We start from the raw sequence: 23,564 nt of genomic DNA on the forward strand, positions 1-23,564 counted from the left end.
ACATAGGCGAAGTGCAACATCAATGGGTTTATTACGATTGAAAAGCAAAATGCAAACTCACAGAAATATAAAATCAAAGAGCTCTTTGATTTTATTTCAGTGAGTTTGCATTTTTCTTTTGAATCGTAATAAACCCATTGGTGCTGCACTTAGCTGGCGCCCTCTTGTGTTCCTTTTTGTAATTCAGAGATTTGTTCCCATCTCAGGTGAAGCTGCCTACTGACTTAGGCCCTGTACACACGACCGAGTTTCTCGGCAGAATTCAGCCAGAAACTCGATCGGAGCTGAATTCTGCCGAGAAACCCGGCCGTGTGTACACTTTCGGCCGAGGAAGCAGACGAGTTCCTCGTCGAGCCAAATAGAGAACATGTTCTCTATTTCCTCGTTGTTCAATGAGGAAAGTTGGCTCGCCGAGATCCTCGGCGGCTTCACACAGAACTCGACGAGCAAAACGATGAGTTTTGCCCGTCGAGTTCCTCGGACGTGTGTACGGGGCCTCACACTACCCTTCCTCTAGGTTTTTTATGAACTCCTTATGAACAACCTATGTGACACAAGTATCTTCATATTTATCTAGGGGTGGGGGTAGAGGCTAACTTATGTGGATGGTGCATTAGCATTTGTTTGCACCACAATTTGATTTGCCATTTATTAATTTCTGGTGGCTTTTGTGTCTTTTTCCATCTGTCTGGAGTTGAACTTTACATTCCCAACCGGTAATTAATACATGGCAGCTAAAACAGATTGCCTACCATGAGCAACGTCTTTTTATTTCTTGTGTTCCAGTCATAAATCATCGCACATCCCTTGGTGCCCTTTAATGACAATGACACACTAAACACCTAACGCACTTTTTCCTAAATAAAAATGTGACACTGGTCATATGTTCTCAGCAAGGGAAGGAATCTTCTATACATCAAATAAATCATTCAACTTTACTGCTGTTGAACTAATCCGCTCTTAGGTACCAAAATGAGTTGATGTCATTGGGGACCTGCAAAAACAATGTATAAGGATAAGGTATGTTTGCCAACGTTTCCCAGGTAATTCGCTTTTTTTTCCCCAATTCCCACTTACTTCATTCCTGCAAGTTTTATTGCGGCAATTACTTTCCTAATACAAGAAATAATACTTTCAGTTTATTTTGGCTCTACAAACTATTAAGAAGGTGGAAAAGCTTTGGATAGAGGAATTATTCTCACTCCATGTGTTCAACCTGCTGCGAGCAAACCAGAGCCCCACGTCCAGATGTCGGACGAATGTGTTTACAAATGAACAGTCATATTTTACACTTCTATTCTCACTGACAATATTGTATAGTGCCGTAGAATTTACTAGCACAAATGTTGTCGCTAAATTGAAACATTATCACTGAAGGTGCTCGGCGGACAAATGCTGTGATTTGGGAGGAGGTACGCAGACATCGGAATGACAAATGCTCACTTCTCATCCTTCTACATGAGTTGCCAATGGGTGCGAGCGGATTTCATTCTACACTACATCACAATTCCACTTTGCTCCAAGCGCTTGGTTAAACTTTTATATATACTCATCAATTCATTTATCTTAGTCCTCATTTACTGACAGACCCTTGTCTATGCCAGTGGCAATCTATGGAGAGGATGGAGACATGACAGAATCAGTAGGCTAGCTGCCCCCCAGACAATGTACATTTCAGACCATCTTCTGTAACAAAGAACTTTTTTCTTGCATGTCAGCTTGCATTTATTGTGCTGTAAAGTGAAAATGTTTTAAAGGAAAACTCCACTTTTGTAAAATTTAGGAATAAAACTGCAATGCAGGCTATTTTGTACTGTGAGGTTATTAAATATTATATTATCTTTTTATTCGGATTTTTTTTTGAAATGGTTAAAAAAAGCTCCCTTAAATTGGATGTAAACCCAATTCATGAAATTTGAGCTGGGCACACACATATCTGCAGTATTTTGTGATCTCTCTTCAAAAAGTCCCGTAGCTCTCTCCTGACCCGTTCCTCTTATCAGCCTGATAACTCCTGAGAAATTCTCTGACACATCAGATAAAAGCAGCCTGAAATTTCTGTATGGGGAAGTTGCTAAAATAGATTAGCAGGGAGCTAGCCCTGTTACAAAACACCTCTGAGAGTCTCTGTCTACGTGGAGATGGGGTGTGTGCCTTTCCTCCAATCAGCTTTTTTAGCTGTCTTGGCTGTATGCCCAGACACTCTGTGTTAACCAGGAAGAGAACATTTCCTAACACATCTGAACTTTCTAAACAGTATATAAATGTGAAGACAGCAGATATACATGTAAAAAACCTATGCAGGAAGATTTGGTTCATCTCTGTGTATCATCTGAGGCTGTTCACTTCACTGGGTGTATGGAGGGTTTACATCCACTTTAAAAAGTGTTACTAAACCCAGGACCCTGCATTCATTATATCTGGTTTTAGGCTTTAGGCAGTCAGCAGATCGGTCTCTAGTGGCCCCGATTTTTGGCACAATGCAAAAAAAGAGAACTGAAGCTGTGAGGAGCAGGATGAAACCCTGCATTCCTGGATTTAAAATTTTAAGGGCACTAATTTTTACAGTTATACCTGCAAAAGGGGCCCAATATGAAGTAATCCATCAGGACTAAAGTTTCACTGCAAGAACCACGGACTGTATTTTGCTCCACAGTACTGGGGTTACTCTTTTAATGGAAGAACAGATGTGTTACTGAATAATAATTCACTTTAAACTGAAAGTGTCTGAATATTTGATGTGTAAAATGAATTGGCATTGTTGTATGTTTATTGCATAATAGAAGGATCAGCGTCATCCGTAGGTTAAGCTGCACCACACAATTCTGCCTACATTGATTTTATACTAGAGAGTCAAGTCTGGGTTTGGCATGTGCGAATATGTATAATACACACGCTGCTGTAACTGTGGACCTGTTATTAAACTGTACACAAAGCATGGATCAACATACTGAATTGCATTATGATCTAAAAAAAAAAAAAAAAAAAAAAAGCACACACACAACTTTTGCTTGCCGCAAATACAAAACTGCTGTTATTTAGCTGCTTCATGTGACCCAAATCCTAGGTAGTATAGATCACATGGTCTCTGGGTACTAGAAGCATTGTGGGTATTTCATGTCCGTGAATGCAGAAAGTCTATTGCTTTTAGTTAGATTGCATATGTAATAAGTGAACACAAAGTTACAAACTATAGATTTTCATAGTCAGAGGTTTAGTTCCATAAAGGATACATTTCAGTCAGAAATATAATTTTGCGAGGGCCACTTTGCGGTTGAGCAGAGATAAGTTTTCCGAAATGTTGTGATGTGTCTCTTATCTAGGTTAGTGACCACTATGTAAGGAAGAATCAGATTATACTAAAAATGCAATCACTTAACAGGAGTACCGACTGATAGTGTTAAAGAACATTCTTATGCCGTGTACACACGATCGGTCAATCCGATGAGAACGGTCTGATGGACCGTTTTCATCAGACCAAACCGATCGTGTGTGGGCCCCATCGGTTATTTATCCATCAGTTAAAAAATTTGAAACTGGTTTTAAAATTAACCGATACCTAACCGACAGAAAAAAAAAAGATCGTTTGTAGGCACGTCCATCGGTTAAGAATCCACACATGCTCAGAATCTAGTCGACGCATGCTTGGAAGCATTGAACTTCGTTTTTTTCAGCACGTCGTTGTGTTTGACGTCACCGCGTTCTGACACGAACATTTTTTTAACCGATGGTGTGTAGGCACGACTGACCATCAGTCAGCTTCATCGGTTAACTGATGGAAAAATCCATCAGACCGTTCTCATCGGATTGACCGATCGTGTGTACAGGGCATTAGTGTTGTATGGGATACGATTTGTACAATTACACATACTTTTAGTTACCTCAGAGCCTCTTGCAGAAAGATCAATTGCATGTTAGGGTTGGCAAGACTCCAGAGCTTGGAGGTGGCACCACGGTCTGGAGAGAAAGCAGAGCTACAACCAGAATAGAAATGAGCTCCAAAGCTGCAGCTGGCATTCTAAAACCCATCTCAATGCTTCTTAACATGTTTATCAAACATTTAAAAATTAATAGGATCCTTATAAGGGAAAGGAATACATACTCACATAGGAAGGCACCACGCAAATTTGATAACATATGGCAGGGTTGGCTGGGATCCCCGGACGTGGCCCCCCCACAACTGGTACTTGATAGGCTGTTACTCGGATGAGGCCCTGATTGAGTGGAATGGTAGGATGGGGTCATATCCCAAAAACTACCGGTCGAGAGGTTATTGGGATGGGTGCCTTGACAAAAATTGTACCTATGGCATCAGGCTGGGCTGGTTCTTCCCCCCCCCCCTTTTTTTTTTGTTTGATTTTTATTATTATTTTTTTTTTTTCCCCTGTTGTATGATTTACTTTTATTATTTCTATTCCTCTCCTGTTTGATGTATCGAGAGGTGATGTAACAGGTGTACAGGATGATTACTGCAGTACTGTTATTGAACTCAACTGTTGCTCCTTGGCTTATTGTTCAACTGAGTACATATCCTGTGTGGCCCTTGTTTGTTTTGGGTCAATTATGTGTACTGTACACGTGTTGTATTTTGTACTGCCTTTTCTCTTAAAAGAATAAATACTTTTCTGATTTAAAAAAAAAACATTTAAAAATTAAATAGGTCTGGGTCCTACTGAGGAGTACTTGGAAGAGATTCTAAGCAGCCACCGATTAGTCTCCCTGAGAAATACTGACTGGATCACTCATCTATTTATACTTCAATGAACCCATTTGATGCCAATTCGGTTAGCAAGTTATAAACTGTTTTGTAACTCCTTATGCCCTAAATGTCAAAAGACTTCTTTTCCCACTTGCTCTGGTCCTGCCCCAAATACAAGCTTATTGGAAGAAAATAATCTTATTGCCTGGCATCATGGGTTCTCTGGTATAGCTAGACCTTTGGCTATGCCTGCTGACTATTCCCGACTTTAGAATTAAACATTTATCTGCACACCTTTTAGCTTGCGGTATGGTTCGCTGCCAAGAAGCTAAGGCAAAGGATGTGGATCCTAGCTGGTATGCCTAACTTACGGAGATTAAAGGGGTTGTAAAGGAATTTTTTCCCCCCTAAATAGCTTCCTTTAACTTAGTGCAGTCCTCCTTCACTTACCTCATCCTTCAATTTTGCTTTTAAATGTCCTTATTTCTTCTGAGAAATCCTCACTTCCTGTTCTTCTGCCTGTAACTCACCACTAATGCAAGGCTTTCTTCCTGGTGTGGAAAAAAGCCTCTTGAGGGGGAGGGGGCGAGCAGGCAAGTCAGGACACTCTACTTTGCAGATAGAGAAAGGAGCTGTGTGTTCGTGGGCGTCCTGACACTCCTGCTCGCCCCTTCCCCCCTCAAGAGGCTTTCTCCACACCAGGAAGAAAGCCTCGCATTACGGTGGTGAGTTACAGACAGAAGAACAGGAAGTGAGCATTTCTCTGAAGAAATAAGGACATTTAAAAGCAAAATTGAAGGATGAGGTAAGTGAAAGAGGACTGCATTAAGTTAAAGGAAGCTATTTAGGGGGAAAAAAATTCCTTTACAAAATTGAAGGATGAGGTAAGTGAAGGAGGACTGCACTAAGGTAAAGGAAGCTATTTAGGGGGAAAAAAACGTTTTCCTTCACAACCCCTTTAAGAAACTGATCTATGACCACAGAGGTTGCCCAAAAGAAAACATGGGGTGCGGGGCAGGCAGAATCTTCTACTTGGTGTTTATTATTAGACACAACTCCAACTTGATTTTGAACAATGGCTCTTTGTGTTTAGGTCCGATGTACAAAGGCTGCAGTGCCATATACACTCATTTGTGATCTGTTACGAAGTTTTATATTTCCTTATATTTGAGATGGCATACAACACATTGGTTTCGGTTTCTTAACCAATTATATAGGCTTTGCTACATTAGTTTGCACTTATTCCTGCTAACAGTCTATGAATAGGTTTCTCATTTCATTTTACTTCAGCAATTTTAACGCTTGCCAATTGTCTATGCAATACATTCCTTCTGTGTATACTACATCACAGAGACCTTGTCTTATTCTTTTAAGTGAATATATACATTATAAGTGTTAATAAAAACTATTTTGGAAAAATGAAATGGGACAATATGTTATTAATTTTACAATAGCACAAGTGTAGATAAATAAAATTATAGAATAGATTAAATAAAATCATGCTTAACATGCACCAAGGGGAATTAAGGAAAACTGGAGCTGACAGGATCTGGAGGAGCTGTTCATGGCAACCAACCAGCTTCTATCTTCAACTTGTTACGTTAACCACTTAAGCCCCGGACCAATATGCTGCTAAATGCCCAAAGGCGTTTTTACAATTTGGCACTGCGTCGCTTTAACAGACAATTGCGCGGTCGTGCGACGTGGCTCCCAAACAAAATTGGCGTCCTTTTTTCCCCACAAATAGAGCTTTCTTTTGGTGGTATTTGATCACCTCTGCGGTTTTTATTTTTTGCGCTTTAAACAAAAATATAGCGACAATTTTGAAAAAAATTCAATATTTTTTACTTTTTGCTATAATAAATATCCCCCAAAAACATATCTAAAAACATTTTTTTTCCTCAGATTAGGCCGATACATATTCTTCTACCTATTTTTGGTAAAAAAAAACCGCAATAAGTGTTTATCGATTGGTTTGCGCAAAATTTATAGCGTTTACAAAATAGGGGATAGTTTTTTTGCATTTTTATTAATTATTATTTTTTTACTACTATTGGCGGCGATCAGCGATTTTTTTCGTGACTGATTATGGTGGACACTTCGGACAATTTTGACACATTTTTGGCACCATTGTCATTTTCACAGCAAAAAATGCATTGTTTATTGTGAAAATGACAGTTGCAGTTTGGGAGTTAACCACAGGGGGCGCTGTACGAGTTAGGGTTCACCTAGTGTGTGTTTACAACTGTAGGGGGGTGTGGCTGTAGGACTGACAACATCGATCGAGTCTCCCAATCAAAAGGATCACTCGCCGCCACAGTGAAAGCCGTGTTTACACACGGCTCTCCCCGTTCTTCAGCTCCGGGGAGCGATCGCGACGGAGCGGCTATAAACGAATAGCCGCGCCGTCGTCCCGTTCCCCGCGGGAATCCGACCGCCGCACGCAGCGGGGGGTGGGTCCAGATCGGATCGGACCCCCCACCCGCTAGAAGGCAAGGACGTATATATACGCCCTTCTGCCTGTCCGTGCCATTTTGCGGACGTAAATAGTCATGCGGCGGGTGTTAAGGGGTTAAACTTTGAAGACGAAAGATTGAACCGATTGGTGGCCATGCTCCAGATTTAGGCCGCTCCAGTTTTGGTAAATGTCCCGCACCGTGTTCCCTGGATTCATACATTTGATTATATAAGCATAGCAACGACAATACCTTCTCAATGTTGTTATGCCGATTAGGATGTGTGCAATGCCTAAATATCTGAGGTTAACAAAATGAAGAAGTTTAAATATTTTCTCCATTCTTCAAGAAGTTCAAATATTTTATTTTTAAGTGCTCTGTTTACTTAAATAGTTCACTTTCCCAATAGTAATAGAACTCAAAAATGAAAACGGACTGGATTCTAACTGCCACCTTTTCCAGAAAAAAAAATTGGAGGGGAACTCCCCCAAGCTGACGGTGGCTGGAGTTGAGGGTTTGTTTAGGCTCCAGAGATTGGTTGCTGGAATCACTCCAGAGCTGAGGCTAGCAAACAATGCTGGGTTTACTGCATGGACAACTCCAACGGTGTTATTTTCAAACATGACCATTGTGTGTCCTTTTTATTCATGCACAAGCTTGGAGACACAATCCTGCTCCTATACTGGATTTCACATACCATTGCTGAGTAAAGATGGCCACACACAGATTGAATTTTGACTTGTTTCTGATGAACCAGACAACATTTGAGCAATGGATGGACCTGTTGGCAAACTACCACTCAACATCCTTCAATCCGAAAATTGAAGGAGCCAGGTGAATACCGTATTTGCCGGCGTATAAGGCGATCGGGCGTATGAGACGACCCCCTAATTTTACAGTTTAAGATTTTTTTCCCTGTACTCACCATATAAGACGACCCCCCTTCCGAGGCTTTCAACGCTTCATATTTCTTCCTTCTAGAGCAATATTCTTCTTCATTCTTGCTGGAGCTGGAGCCAATCATAGCAAGCAATGTATTCTATTGATGAATACAAAGCCTGCTTGGATTGGCAGAGGCTGTAACATCATCAGCCCACACCTCTCTGACTCTCAAAGCCAATCCGAGTAGGCTACTGTATGTATGTAGCCTGCTCAGATTGGCAGAGGTTGTTACTATAATCCGAGCAGGCTTTGTATTTGCATACATCGCTCACCAGGATTGGCTAAGCGGTATATACTGTATGTAGCCGAAGATACATACAGTATTACCGCACATCCAGCAGGCATCTGAGCAGCTGACCTGGCGTATAAGACGACCCCTGCTTTTTGACCACTTTTTTTAAGTGTAAAAGGTAGTCTTATACACCAGCAAATACAGTAATTAGTGAATAAAAAACAGTGACTGCAGCCAAATAGCTGTCGGAAAAAAATTGTCTCATCAAGAGATTAATTTACCTGCACTGTTTGGCCTGGATGGAAAAACCTGTTAGAATTCTTTTCTTAAAGGAGTTCTCCAAGCTAAAACTTTTAACCCCCGCTGTGCCCGGGCTGTAAAACTATACAAAATAAACTTTCACTTACCTGCCTACGATCCCCCGTTGTTCCGATATCGCCGTCCCGTTCTCCGGTCCCTGTCTCTTCCACTTCCTGCGGGTCGGTGACTCACAGTGCGCTCAGCCTATCAGCGGCCGCGGCGGGACATTGCTGCGGCCGCTGATATATATACATATATATATATACATATATATATCTTGCCGCTCAACTTTTTTTCTTTTTACGTTTAAGCAATTTGTTAACTTAATTCAGTGCAGTCAACCTCCCCCTCCCATGAAATCATGTCTTGACTTTTGAATAATAATGGAGTTTTTCTCTTTTATTTCTGTTTCATAAGACCAGTGGATGCTCTCCCCACTCTCTCTCCAGAACTCGGGAATCTCAGACACCCGGTCTGACACACCCACTTTCTTTGCAACCTTTGAATGACAGACCAAGAGACTTCCAGTCTGTCCCGCTCCACCATTATCTAATACTTGGCTGATAGGGCCACCCACAACCCTGCCTATTGAAAACTACAATTCCCATTGCAGGATAGGAATTATAGTTTTTATCAGGCAATATGGCACAGTAAGGTCCCTTTCACACTGCCACGACTTGAAAGTCAAATGATTTTGCCACGATTTCAGGGAATGCCTGTGTAAACTTGGACCTCAACTCACATCAGTCGGACCAAAGTAGTACAGGGACTACTTTGAAGTTGCACAGATATGAATGGTACTCATTGGAAATCATGGGGTACGACTTGTCACGTGACTTTGCAGTCCCAAGTCACAGGACAAGTTGCACAAGTGTGAAAGGGACTTTAGTGGGAAGGACACCTCAGCCTTTTTGGTGCCGGAGCAGAACATTGCTGCATGAAAAAAAATAGACAAAAACACCAATGAAAGGGTACTGAACGTAAAAAAGAAGGGAATATAAAAAAGCATGCACACATTTGTAAAATCAAGAGCAGCAAGGAAGCGATTATCAAAATGTATTACAATCCCTGAAATCAGCTTTAACCATCATGTGAAGTGCGGGATTTCATCATTTCTAGGTGCCAATTTGAAGTGTAATGCTGAGAGCAAGTATAAATGCGTGTTCCTTTTGCAGCCTTCAAAATGACTTTTAGAATAATGTCTCAGGCACACATTTTCACTTTTGACTGTGACAATTCCTACGGCTACACATTTGGCCCAAAAGGCCTTAAAAAAAAAAAAAACAAACACACTAAATCAGCAGGAAGCCTCATCAAGAATAAGTTAGACAGTTAAAGGGGATGTAAAGGTTTGTTTTTTATTTTCTAAATACCGTATTTATGGGGGGGGAAAACGCTCCCGCGTATAGCGCGCACCCCTGAAGTGGCCCCGAATTCCTGTGGAAAAAAGATTTTTTGTACTTACAGTTTTGGTGTCTTGCGCGGCGTCCATCGGCGGCCTCGTCGGGTCCAATGTCCGTCTGCGGCTTCGGGTGTCCTCTTCGTCGGGTCCGGCGTCCCCCCCGCCGAGTTTGAATACTGCGCCGACATATACAAAGCGCAGTACACTCGTGCATAGTCGGGCAGGCTCGGCTACTCTCACGCTGACGTCCTGTACGTCCAGAACGTATCGGCGGCCTCGTCGGGTCCAGCGTCCGTCTGCGGCTTCGGGTGTCCTCTTCGTCGGGTCCGGCGTCCTCCCCGCCGAGTTTGAATACTGCGCCAACATATACAAAGCGCAGTACACTCGTGCATAGTCGGGCAGGCTCGGCTACTCTCACGCTGACGTCCTGTACGTCCAGAACGTCAGCGCGAGAGAAGCCGAGACTGCCCGACAATACACGAGTGTACTGCGCTCGGTATATGTCGGCGCAGTATTCAAACTCGGCGCGGGAAAGCAGGTATTGGCGTATACTGCGCACCCACGATTTTGCCATGATTTTCAGGGCAAAAAAATGCGCGGTATACGCTGATAAATACGGTAGGTTCCTTTAAGCTAGTGCATTGTTGGCTCACTTACCTTTAATTTCCCTTCTAAATGTTTATTTTCTTTGTTTTCTTTGTCTGAATTTCTCATTTCCTGGTCCTCCTCAGTAAGGTTTTCAGTAAGCTGTTCTAAAAGACTTTCCACCGCTCGGATAATGGTGGAAAGCTTATTGAGGAGAAACAGGAAGTGAGAAATTCAAACAAAGAAAAAACACATTTAGAAGGGAAATCGAAGGGAAAGGTAAGTGAACCAACAATGCACTAGCTTAAAGGAATTATTTAGAAAATAAAAGACAAACCTTTACAACCCCTTTAACCTGATCTGACAGCAAAAGTTTTGACCAGATAAGGAAAGGGTGAATAAATGCATCCTTAATCATCAAATCATATTATCCGTGACCATCGTTGGCCACATTGCTATATCATTGTTATGATTAATAACTTGCCCTATGTAATCATCGTGTTTTTTTTTCTCTTACACAGTGCTTTTATTAATCAGTACAACAACGCTGTTCAAAAAAGAACGCTGCCATGGAACTGTGCATTTAACTGGATTATATTAATTAGGCGTAAGTGTGTTTCCTACAGCAATATTAGTATACTTGTCATTTTAAACGCTACATCTCAATCAGAGTTCCTATAAAACAATTCTATAAAGGTTTTGCCATTAGAAAAGCACTGATCCAACAATATCGTCTGCTTTAACAAGGGAAGTGATGAATGTGTTGGTGTTTCAACATTCATGTTGAGATGGAGCACTGATGGGGAAAATGCTTTTTATGCTACAAAGCTAATTAAGTCCTTCAATAGATTCCGCTTATGCATACGTTTTACTATAAGCAATAAAAACACCCCAACAAACAGTAAGACTCAGATTAGCTTTTATTCTGCTTCGATTGTGCGCAACAGAAAAATCTAAGTGACCAACATCTAGTCTGGTTGGCCATACAAAGGAAGACTGTCAGATGTCCAACAAATGGCATGAAAGCAGCCATAGTAACACAATAGAATGCCATCGCTAAAATTTTAATTCTCTCCAATAAAAAGCTGCCTCAAGAATGCTTTAAAAAGAACGCCACAGGTACAGTTTAAAAAAGGACTTTAATCCTCCTAGAGCCTGTAAAAAAAGTCTAACCTTTAGAAAAAGTCAAATGTGGCCACAGGTGACACCTTAGATGACTAAATGGGAAGCGTGATTTGCACAAAACCCGAATGAGCGCCATCTAGACATACTGCGGAAGCGTACCAATTATCCTAATGTGCAGTTTTGCTACAGCAATACAGTCTCTGGTGTAAACTCAAAGTACAGTACTGTGCCTGGCAAATGATACTAAATGGATCAATGTAATTGGCCTACCAGAGTGATTTATAGCACCTGCCAAGGCAATCTCCGCTATGTAGAACATTCTCTAAAAAAGTGGAAGAAGTGTTCCGTTGAGGATGGAATTTGTAATCTCAGGGGACAGCGTTATTTACGTGAACTTTAGCCAGAAAGGAGATTTAAATGACTATAATCGTCGTGCATGGTTTATTAACATTCATTGTTCTCACCACATTTTACATTGTGTTATACATCGATACATATTATAAATATATAGACCTGCCTGCTAGTGGGTTGGATCATAAGGACACAGGCCCAGATTCACGTAGAATCGCGGTGGCGTAACGTATCGTAGATACGTTACACCGCCGCAAGTTTTCATAGCAAGTGCCTGATTCTCAAAGCACTTGCATCAAAACTTACGCTGGCGGCCTCCGGCGCAAGCCCGCGTAATTCAAAGGGGCGTGTGCCATTTAAATTAGGACCTACTGCGCATGCTCCCTTTTGAATTTCCCGCCGTGCTTTGCGCGAAGTGACGTCATTTTTTCGAACGGCGAGGTGCGTAGCGTACTTCCGTATTCCTGGACGTCTTACGCAAGAAGGAAACATTTTTAAATTTCGACGCGGGAACGACGGCCATACTTTATACAGCACATACGTGTGCTGTGTAAAGTTAGGGCACCTAAAACGACGACTAACTTTGCGACGGGAAACTAGACTAGCAGCAACGCAGTGAACGCGAAAAAACGTTGTGGATCGCCGTAACTCCTAATTTGCATACCCGACGCTGGTTTACGACGCAAACTCCCCCCAGCGGCGGCCACGGTACTGCATCCTAAGATCCGACAGTGTAAAACAATTACACCTGTCGGATCTTAGGGCTATCTATGCGTAACTGATTCTATGAATCAGTCGCATAGATACTCTGAGAGATACGACGGAGTATCTGAGATACGACGGAGTATCTCTGCTGTGAATCTGGCCCACAGTATCTATCACTATATTGACTGTTTGAAATATTATTAATTTCAAACAATGCTGAAAATGTTTTCCAGTCATTAAACTATGGATCCAAATTAATACAACAGACAAACCCCCCCCCCCCCATTTAGCAGACAGCGCGGTGGTGCATGCTGTCTACATATAACTCATGCCCAAAAAAAAAAAAAATAATTTTGGATAGAGTAGAGATGGATTAGAACACCTGTCAGCACCCCCATTAACCACTTGCTTACTGGGCACATAAACCCCCTTCGTTCCCAGGCGAAATTTCAGCTTCCGGCACTGCGTCGCTTTAACTGACAATTGCGCGGTCGTGCGACGTGGCTCCCGAACAAAATTGGCGTCCTTTTTTCCCCACAAATAGAGCTTTATTTTGGTGGTATTTGATCACCTCTGCAGTTTTTATTTTTTGCACTATAAACAAAAAAAGAGCGACAATTTAAAAAAAAATATATATTTTTTTTACTTGTTGCTATAATAAATATCCCATTTTTTTAAAAAAAAAAACAATTTTTTTTCTCAGTTAAGGCCGATACGTATTTTTTGACGTATTTTTGTAAAAAAATAAAAAAAAATCGCAATAAGCGACTGGTTTGCGCAAAAGTTATAGGGCCAAATTCTCAAAAACTGTGCGTAACTTAAATTTCAGCAGTTAAGTTACACTGACTTAAAATTTCTACCTAAGTACCTGATCGTCAAAGCACTTAGGTAGAAATTACACGCAGTGTAACTTAAGTGCCGCCGTCGTAAGGCGGTCCTCCTCTCCTGGGGGCGTTTAAAATTTAAATGAGGCGCGCTCCCGCGCCGGCCGTACTGCGCATGCGTGTGACGTCATTTTCCCGACGTGCAGCGCGCGAACGTAATTAACGCCGGGCGGCTTTGAGAATTTCGACGGGACACTAAAGTTGCGACGGGTGAAATAAAAAGACGCGCCGGGAAAACAAATAATTTTAAAAAAAAATGACAGCGTCGCTCAGCATGCATTCCTGAGGGTGAACTCCATGCCAATTTTCAAAGAAAAAAACGGCATGGGTTCACCCCCCAGGAGCATACCAGGCCCTTAGGTCTGGTATGGGTTGTAAGGAGACCCCCCCACGCCGAAAAATTGACGTAGGGGGTCCCCCTACAATCCATACCAGACCCGTATCCAAAGCACGCTACCCGGCCGGCCAGGAATGGGAGTGGGGACGAGCGAGCGTCCCCCCCCCTCCTGAGCCGTGCCAGGCCGCGTGCCCTCAACATGGGGGGGTTGGGTGCTCTGGGGCAGGGGGGCGCACTGCGGGCCCCCCCACCCCAGAGCACCCTGTCCCCATGTTGATGAGGACAGGACCTCTTCCCGACAACCCTTGCCATTGGTTGTCGGGGTCTGCGGGCGGAGGCTTATCGGAATCTGGGAGTCCCCTCAAATAAGGGGGCCCCCAGATACCGGCCCCCACCCTAAGTGAATGGATATGGGGTACATCGTACCCCTATCCATTCACCTGGAGGCAAAAAGTAAAATGTAGTAAACACACAACACAAGGCTTTTTAAAATATTTTATTATTCTGCTCCGGATGCCCCCCCTGTCTTCGTTATTAGCTCTATTTCCAGGGGGGGCTTCTTCTTCCGCTCTCCGGGGGTCTTCTCCGCTCTCCGGGGGTCTTCTCCGCTCTCCGGGGGGGCTTCTCCGCTCTCCGGGGGGCTTCTTCCATCTTCTCCCCTCTTCCGCTCTTGACTCGGCGAACCCCGGTTCTTCTGCAGCTCTCCGGTGCCTTCTTCTTCAGCGCTGGCTGCCTGCTATGTTTGTGTGTTAGCTCGATTTCAAACAGGCAGCCGGCGCGGTCTTCTGTGACGTCAGGGTCTTCTGGTCTTCTGTTCTTCCGATGTTGCCTCGTCGCCTGTTGTCGCTGTAATGATGGAAGCGCGCCTTGCATCCCATTTATATAGGCATCGCCGTCCCATCATGCTCCGGTAGGTACCCACGTGGTGGGTGCCTACCCACGTGCACCCACCACGTGGGTACCTACCGGAGCATGATGGGACGGTGATGCCTATATAAATGGGATGCAAGGCGCGCTTCCATCATTACAGCGACAACAGGCGACGAGGCAACATCGGAAGAACAGAAGACCAGAAGACCCTGACGTCACAGAAGACCGCGCCGGCTGCCTGTTTGAAATCGAGCTAACACACAAACATAGCAGGCAGCCAGCGCTGAAGAAGAAGGCACCGGAGAGCTGCAGAAGAACCGGGGTTCGCCGAGTCAAGAGCGGAAGAGGGGAGAAGATGGAAGAAGCCCCCCGGAGTCCGGAGAAGCCCCCCCGGAGAGCGGAGAAGACCCCCGGAGAGCGGAGAAGACCCCCGGAGAGCGGAAGAAGAAGCCCCCCCTGGAAATAGAGCTAATAACGAAGACAGGGGGGGCATCCGGAGCAGAATAATAAAATATTTTAAAAAGCCTTGTGTTGTGTGTTTACTACATTTTACTTTTTGCCTCCAGGTGAATGGATAGGGGTACGATGTACCCCATATCCATTCACTTAGGGTGGGGGCCGGTATCTGGGGGCCCCCTTATTTGAGGGGACTCCCAGATTCCGATAAGCCTCCGCCCGCAGACCCCGACAACCAATGGCAAGGGTTGTCGGGAAGAGGTCCTGTCCTCATCAACATGGGGACAGGGTGCTCTGGGGTGGGGGGGCCCGCAGTGCGCCCCCCTGCCCCAGAGCACCCAACCCCCCCATGTTGAGGGCACGCGGCCTGGCACGGCTCAGGAGGGGGGGGGACGCTCGCTCGTCCCCACTCCCATTCCTGGCCGGCCGGGTAGCGTGCTTTGGATACGGGTCTGGTATGGATTGTAGGGGGACCCCCTACGTCAATTTTTCGGCGTGGGGGGGTCTCCTTACAACCCATACCAGACCTAAGGGCCTGGTATGCTCCTGGGGGGGAACCCATGCCGGTTTTGAATTTAAAAATTGCCGTGGAGTTCTCCCTCAGGAATGCATACCAAATGCCGTCGCTGAAATGGGCCTTTACAAGGTTTGGCTAACTTTACACATTATAAATCCAGCCCTAATTTTGCGCCGGCAAATTCGGAACTTAGGCAGAAATCAAAGTGCTGAAATGCTTTGAAAATCTACTTAAGTCCTCATTTGCATACGCAAAGCTGGATTTCAATGAGAAATGCCCCCAGTGGCGGATGCGGTACTGCATCCTAAAATCTGACCGTGTAAGTGTCTTACACATGCCGGATTTTCTGCCTAACTTTGGAAAAAGCCTTTTGAGAATCGTTTCCAAAGTTAGGCACAGAGATACGCAGGCTGAACAGCAGTTAAGTCTGCGTATCTCTTTTGAGAATTTGGCCCATAGTGCCTACGAAATGGGGGATAGATTTATGTTTTTTTTTTTTTTTTATACTAGTAATGGTGGCGATTTGCGATTTTTTTGTCAGGGCTGCGATATTGCGACAGACGTATCGGACACTTGACACAATTTTGGGACCATTCACATTTATACAGCGATCAGTGTTATAAAAATGCACTAATTACTGTATAAATGTGACTGGCAGTAAAGGGGTTAACACTAGGGGGTGAGAAAGGGGTTAAATGTATTCCCTCATTGTGTTCTTACTGTGTGGGGGGAGGGGGGTGACTGGGGGAGGTGACCGATGCTGTGTCCCTATGTAAAGGGACACAGATCGGTCTCCTCTCTCCCTGACAGCACGTGGAGCTCTGTGTTTACACACAGATCTCCACGTCCTGCTGTGTTACCGACGATCGCGAGTGTCTGGCGGACATCGCGGCCGCCAGGCACTCGCATCGGCTCCCGAGCGATGCGCCGGGCACGTTGTTTCCCCGCTGCGCGCCCCCAGCGGCGCGCACAGGGAACAACAAGAGCAGGACGTCTATGGACGTCCACCCGGCACTTGAGAGCCGCGCTGTGGACGTCTTTCGACCATAGCGCGGATCTCAAGTGGTTAAGGGAGACGCACCTTCTCCTTTTGCCTTTGGGTTGTCCCCAAAAAAGTAATAGAAGGAAAAAAAAAACATCTGGCTGTTCATTAATATCTTTTATGCAAAAACCTGCACTCCTTATTACTACTAAGCATAAAGAGCCTTGCATTGCTTACAGGCCAAAACACCAACGTCTTTTGCAGTTCCTACAGTTGTCCAATACTGAATTACTACATGTGATGTGAACTCCCACAGAAAGCAATGGTCATACCCGGAGCATGCTTGTAACTGGCACAGTTACTTTTTGTGGGCATGCACAGCTAAGAGTTCCAGCAGAAGCAAAGGAGACGTGGATTGTAATCACCACATGTTTCTAGCCAAGGTAGTGATTGCATTTATAGAGCAGATTTTAAACCATAATCATAAAACGTCTCTTATTTGCTCTCAATGGAGTTGATTTCCCAAAATTGGAGAGTGCAAAATCTGGTGATGGTAGCCAGTCAGCTTCTAACTGCAGCTTGTTCAATTGGACTTTGAGAAAAAAACACACACAGACACACACACACACACACACACACAACTGGAAGCTCATTGGTTTCTTTGCAGAGCTGCACCAGATTTTATTTATTCAGGGAGACTACCCACCTAAAATCTGTATTTGCCCTTCTGTACCACCTCTTCCTCCCTTTAGATTGTAAGCTCCATGAGCAAGGCCATCCCATTTCGATACCTTCTGTATTGTAATTGTACAATTTTTCTTTATATTGCGAAGCGCTCTAAAAACTGTTGATGCTAAATAAATCCTTAATAATAATGGTCCAATTGGAAGACAGCCCTTCTATTCAGATTCTGGTGCCAACCCAAAATTTGGGATTTTTTTTTAATTTTCATTCTTGGTGATAACAGTAAACAGGCACAGAGCGGATCTCCCCAACAGGGCCACAGACAGCAAAAAATACCTGACAGGTGTTCTAATCCCTCTCCACTCTGTTCAGAACGAAGGCCCTTGACATGTCAAATCACCGCCTATTGCCTTCAATGACACCGTTTGAATCGGTCCGCACTGATTCCCAAAAGTAGTTCCTGCACTACTTTTGGCAACTTTGGGAGCGATTTCAATAGACATCTGTGCAGGAACCCGTACAGATGTCTCTGAAATGGTTCCCGAAGTCGGACTGAAATGCGGGTTTGAAACTGTGCAGGTTCAGCTGAACTCTTATGCCCCATACACACGATCACTTTTTCTCATAAAAGAAAACGATGTTTTTCATCATGAAAAAAAAAACCAAAGTTTTTCCAACTTCATCATAAAAAACGATGTTGCCAACACACCATCGTTTTGGAAAAATGATGAACAAAGCGCGGTGACGTACAACACGTACGACGGAACTCGAAAGGGGAAGTTCTAATCGCCTTTGGGCTGCTTTTAGCCGATTTGCGCTTTTTTGTCTGTTACAGCGTGATGAATGTGCTTGCTCCATTCTGAACGGTAGTTTTACCAGAACGAGCGCTCCCGTCTCATAACTTGCTTCTGAGCATGCGTGAGTTTAAAACGTTGTTTTAGCCCACGATAATTTTTTACAACACAAAAAACGACATTTTCAAAAACGACATAAAAAATTGAAGCATGTTTGAATTTTTTTTTATCAGAAGACGGAAAACGATGTGAAGCCCACACACGATCATTTTAACCACTTCCCGACCTCCTCATGTACATATACATCAGCAGAATGGCACGGACAGGCACATGTACGTACCTGTACGTCCTCTGCTAGACGTGGGTGGGGGGTCCGATCGGGACCCCCCCCCGGTACATGCGGAGGTCGGGTCCGCTCGGGGAGCGATCCGGGACGACGGCGCAGCTATTTGTTTTTAGCCGCTCCGTCGCGATCGCTCCCCGGAGCTGAAGAACGGGGAGAGCCGTGTGTAAACACGGCTTCCCCGTGCTTCACTGTGGCGGCGCATCGATCGGGTGATTCCCTTTATAGGGAAGACCCGATCGATGATGTCATTCCTACAGCCACACCCCCCTACACTAGTAAACACACACAAAGTGAACACTAAATGTTACAGCGCCCCCTGTGTTTAACTCCCAAACTGCAACTGTCATTTTCACAATAAACAATGCAATTTAAATGCATTTTTTGCTGTGAAAATGACAATGGTCCCAAAAATGTGTCAAAATTGTCCGAAGTGTCTGCCATAATGTCGCAGTCACGAAAAAAATCGCTGATCGCCGCCATTAGTAGTAAAAAAAAATAAAAACTATCCCCTATTTTGTAAACGCTATAAATTTTGCGCAAACCAACCGATAAACGATTATTGCGATTTTTTTTTACCAAAAATAGGTAGAAGAATACGTATCGGCCTAAACTGAGGAAAAAAAAAAATTATATATGTTTTTGGGGGATATTTATTACAGCAAAAAGTAAAAAATATTGCATTTTTTTCAAAATTGTCGCTCTATTTTTGTTTATAACGCAAAAAATAAAAACCGCAGAGGTGATCAAATACCACCAAAAGAAAGCTCTATTTGTGGGGAAAAAAGGACGCCAATTTTGTTTGGGAGCCACGTCGCACAACCGCGCAATTGTCTGTTAAAGCGACGCAGTCCCGAACTGTAAAAACCCCTTGGGTCTTTAGGCAGCATATTGGTCCGGGGCTTAAGTGGTTAATAATAATGGACCAATTGGAAGACAGCTCTTCTATTCAGATTCTGGTGCCAACCCAAAATGTGGGATTTTTTTTTAATTTTCATTCTTGGTGATAACAGTAAACAGGCACAGAGTGGATCTCCCCAACAGGGCCACAGACAGCAAAAAATACCTGACAGGTGTTCTAATCCCTCTCCACTCTGTTCAGAACGAAAGCCCTTGACATGTCAAATCACCGCCTATTGTCAGCGATGACACCGTCTGAATCGGTCCGCACTGATTCCCAAAAGTAGTTCCTGCACTACTTTTGGCAACTTTGGGAGCGATTTCAATAGACATCTGTGCAGGAACCCGTACAGATGTCTCTGAAATGGTTCCCGAAGTCGGACTGAAATGCGGGTTTGAAACTGTGCAAGTTCAGCTGAACTCGTACAATTTCAAACCCGCCTTCAGTGTGAACCCAGGCTTAAAAAAGTTGTATCTTTATTTACACTTTAATATTCACTAAGGGCCAAATCCTCAGCCAGGCGGCGTAACTTAACTTTTTCCATTTAAGTTACACCGCCGCAAATTTCCCAAGTTAGTGCCCGATCCACAAAGCACAAAGTAACTTAAATTCCGCCGGCGCAAGGCGTTCCTCTTCAAATGGGGGCGATTCCCTTGTAAATGAGGCGCGCTCCCGCGCCGGCCGTACTGTGCATGCTTGTGACGTCATTTTCCCGACGTGCATAGCGCGAAATTACATTACGCCGAGCTTTGTGGATCGCGACGGGTCAATAAAGTTGCGTCGGAAAAAAATTCAATTCAAATTAAAAAAAAAAATTGCGTCGCTGGACAGAAGGGTCTGCTTTTACATGGTGTAAACAGTTTACACTTTGTAAAAGCAGCCCTAATTTTGCGTTTGCAAACTAAAACGGAGAAAAAACGAAGCTGAAAAGCTTTGTGGATCTCCGTAAGTGCTAATTTGCATACCCGAGGCGGCATTGACATGAAATGCCCCCAGCGGCAGATGCGGTACTGCATCCTAAGATCCGGCAGTGTAAGTCCCTTACACATGCCGGATCTTCTGGCTAACTATGGGAAACTGATTCTGTGGATCAGTTCCAAAGTTAGAAACAGGGATACGACGGCGTATCAGTAGATACGCCGTCGTATCTCTTTTGAGGATTTGGCCCTAAGTGGTTTAAAATGAGTATCCAAATAAATATTTTTTTAGAAAACAAAAAAAAGATTTGACAGCATAACAATCTGCCACGCATGCAGATATATACAACTTACTCAACACACAGCACCACATTCCTTGGTTTAGAATGCTGACATCATTTAGGAATTTTTCGGACTGAAAATCCAACTCTTCAGAATAAAATATCTTGACCTAAGGGCACCTTAACGAGGGACTAATGACTCTAACAACATTGAAATTGGTCCACTGATTCATCTTGTACAAACTTTGCCAATTAATCATCTTCTCATATAATAAAACCTGCCAGCATAGTGACTAACAGAAGAAAATACATCATACGTGGCAGCCAAAATAAAGAGAACACTAAGCAGACCTGTAGGAACAATGAACTCCAGTTCCAAAATGCCTTCTCGATGACAATGTAACAGAATTCACTTTCTGGTATGATTGTGGTAACCATCAACTAGTAACTGACAATGACTTCAACATATTCTATGAATGATGAAGACAAGGCAACACATGTGGCTTATTAACATAGCTAAAGCTAGCGAGGTCAGGCTCGGGTTTAGTGCAAGAAAATATCATTTCAGGGCTTATTCTAGGAAACCAAGTAAATGTATCCATCACCAGAGGTATATTACTTACCTCCACATAGGAAATGGGGAATATTCCGATTTTGTCTCCCAGCATTCCTTCGGCCCAGTTTTCATCCACTCTGCGGATCACCGTGAGAATGTCATCCTGTACAGACAAGTAAAAATTATCTCAGCAGGTTGCCATCACTGACTTCCATAGTGCAATCCATGAGCTATACATTGATATAATGCAATGCAGAGCAACTGGAATTTATACCAGCAATCGGGTTCACATGCATTTTTTACCAGTTGTACCAATCTTACATTTTTTACAGGTTAGGAATTCTTGAATATTGTAAAACTTTTTCTACATGTGCAGAATGACTGCAAGTGCAAATCTCATACATCTTATATACATACATATAATAATATGCAAATACAAGCAATTCTGTACTTGACGGGAATGTGAAAAGATTTACCAAGCTAGTAACCAGTGGATGTCTATTGGATGTTTAGAGTTCCAAAGGAGCCAAGAATTATGTTTTTTTCAAAAAAAAAGAGTAACTACCTTTGTTGAGAAAAAAAAAAAAAAAAAAAAAAACTCCTTTGAGCAAAGAATGCACATTTACCATGTCCTGTGCATACCGATTCTAAAATGGGAGGGTCTGGCTCATTCTAATCACCAGGTGCACTCTCAGTGTTCTGATGAAGAGCTGCAGTGTCTGCATTCCTTTAGAAGTGAGTGAGTGAATAACTTGCATATCGCTACAAATGCGAACTGAATCGCCTCAAGGCGCTTATTTCCATCCAGTGTTGCCCTGATCCTTCAGAAGAGATGAGCGAGAGAAGTTTTTTCCTGAAGGCCCGATGGTTTTCTTCCATGCGGAGGTTTGTGGGTAGAGCGTTCCATAGCTGTGGTCCTTGCTGTATTTAAAGAAGATCTTCAGTCAGTTTAAAAAAAAGTAAAAGTTAACAGTTACAAATACTGTAGCTGCTGACTTAATAAAAGGACACCTAAATGTCCAGGGATCCAGCGTTGTCCTCACCCAGGTTGGTCCATCGCCAATCTTAGCGGCCTTGCGCCACCATCTTGGATGTGGGAAGCCAGCTGACTTCCTGCAACTTCCCGCTGCGCATGTACGGGTCACGCTGCGCATTGTGAATGAACCTGCAACCTACTGGGATAGTTGACATGTCCCAGGAGGTTGCGGACAGGGCAGGTGCGGGGCTGAACTTCCATTTGAATTGTCTAAGCAACCCCAGTGGAAGTGGGAGCGGGTAGCTGTCAAATAGATACCCTGATCCTTAAAGGGGTTGTAAAGACAAAAATATGTTCCTCTTAAAGTCTGACAGTAGCTGATAAAGTAAAAAGAAATGTTTTGCATTATAACTAGTTTGATACCTGTTGAAATCGGGCTGTTTTATTCACCTCCGTCACTCCTGAATCATTATTCTCAGTGACTTCCTGGTTTGCGGTGCGCATTCATTCTTGCTACATCACGGCCTAATAGGAACTACAGTTCCCATTAGGCTTAGCCTCCATGCCTGTGAGGGATAAGAGAGCATCTTCACGCAGGGCTGTAGTCATAGGGAGGGGGTGAGCACATTCTGCTTTCCACCATGCAAAACGGCTCAGATGCTGGTGGAAAGCAAGAAGAGGAAAGACAGGAAATGGCATTTTCAAACCTGGATTACTGTATTTTGGAGGTCAAAAGGAAAAACGAGGTAAGTGATATTTAAATGCTCTAAGCTTACAGCAATCAATTGATCTAATAAAAAACGAACCTTTAGTGTTCCTTTAAAAAAAAAAAAAAAAAAAAAGCAAAACTTCCCGTTAGGGAGTATCTCTCCAAAACTGAAATCTGTATTGCAGTGGATGCCTAAAATTATTTTAGTGCAGATTTCTGGAAAAATCAGCAAGCCAACCACATAAGCAGGAAATGAAATTTCGGGGAAAGATCTGTACACCAAGAAATTCAATAAGGTATGGGATCTCTTCTCTGGATTAATTCCTATACTGGAATGTAATGTTTTCCTATGTCTTCATTCTATGGTCTCCTGTCTTGTCATTTGTATCAATTTTTCTTTTCTTTTTTTTTTCCCCAAGACCCGCCAGGATTATTACCCCAGCTGAGTTAATCTATACATGCATCTCAAAATTCCTCGCCTTGCTGAGCCTTCTAGTATTATAAAACCAAGCCCCCTCCCCCCAGGTTATACTTCACCTTTACCATCCTTGCCAAGAGTG

General features: G+C 43.5%; 1 protein-coding gene across 2 annotated transcripts in view; it reads right to left on the reverse strand.

Annotated features, from left to right (window-relative positions):
- SH3RF1 (SH3 domain containing ring finger 1) overlaps window positions 1-23,564 on the reverse strand; it is a 245,177-nt gene that overhangs the window by 59,313 nt on the left and 162,300 nt on the right. For both annotated transcript variants that reach the window (XM_040333076.1, XM_040333067.1), the window contains exon 4: window positions 21,387-21,482. In XM_040333076.1, the coding sequence (XP_040189010.1) occupies window positions 21,387-21,482 (96 nt within the window). The remainder of the gene's footprint in view (window positions 1-21,386; window positions 21,483-23,564) is intronic.

Source organism: Rana temporaria, chromosome 1 (assembly GCF_905171775.1).
Source record: "Rana temporaria chromosome 1, aRanTem1.1, whole genome shotgun sequence".
Taxonomy (NCBI): Eukaryota; Metazoa; Chordata; class Amphibia; order Anura; family Ranidae; genus Rana; species Rana temporaria.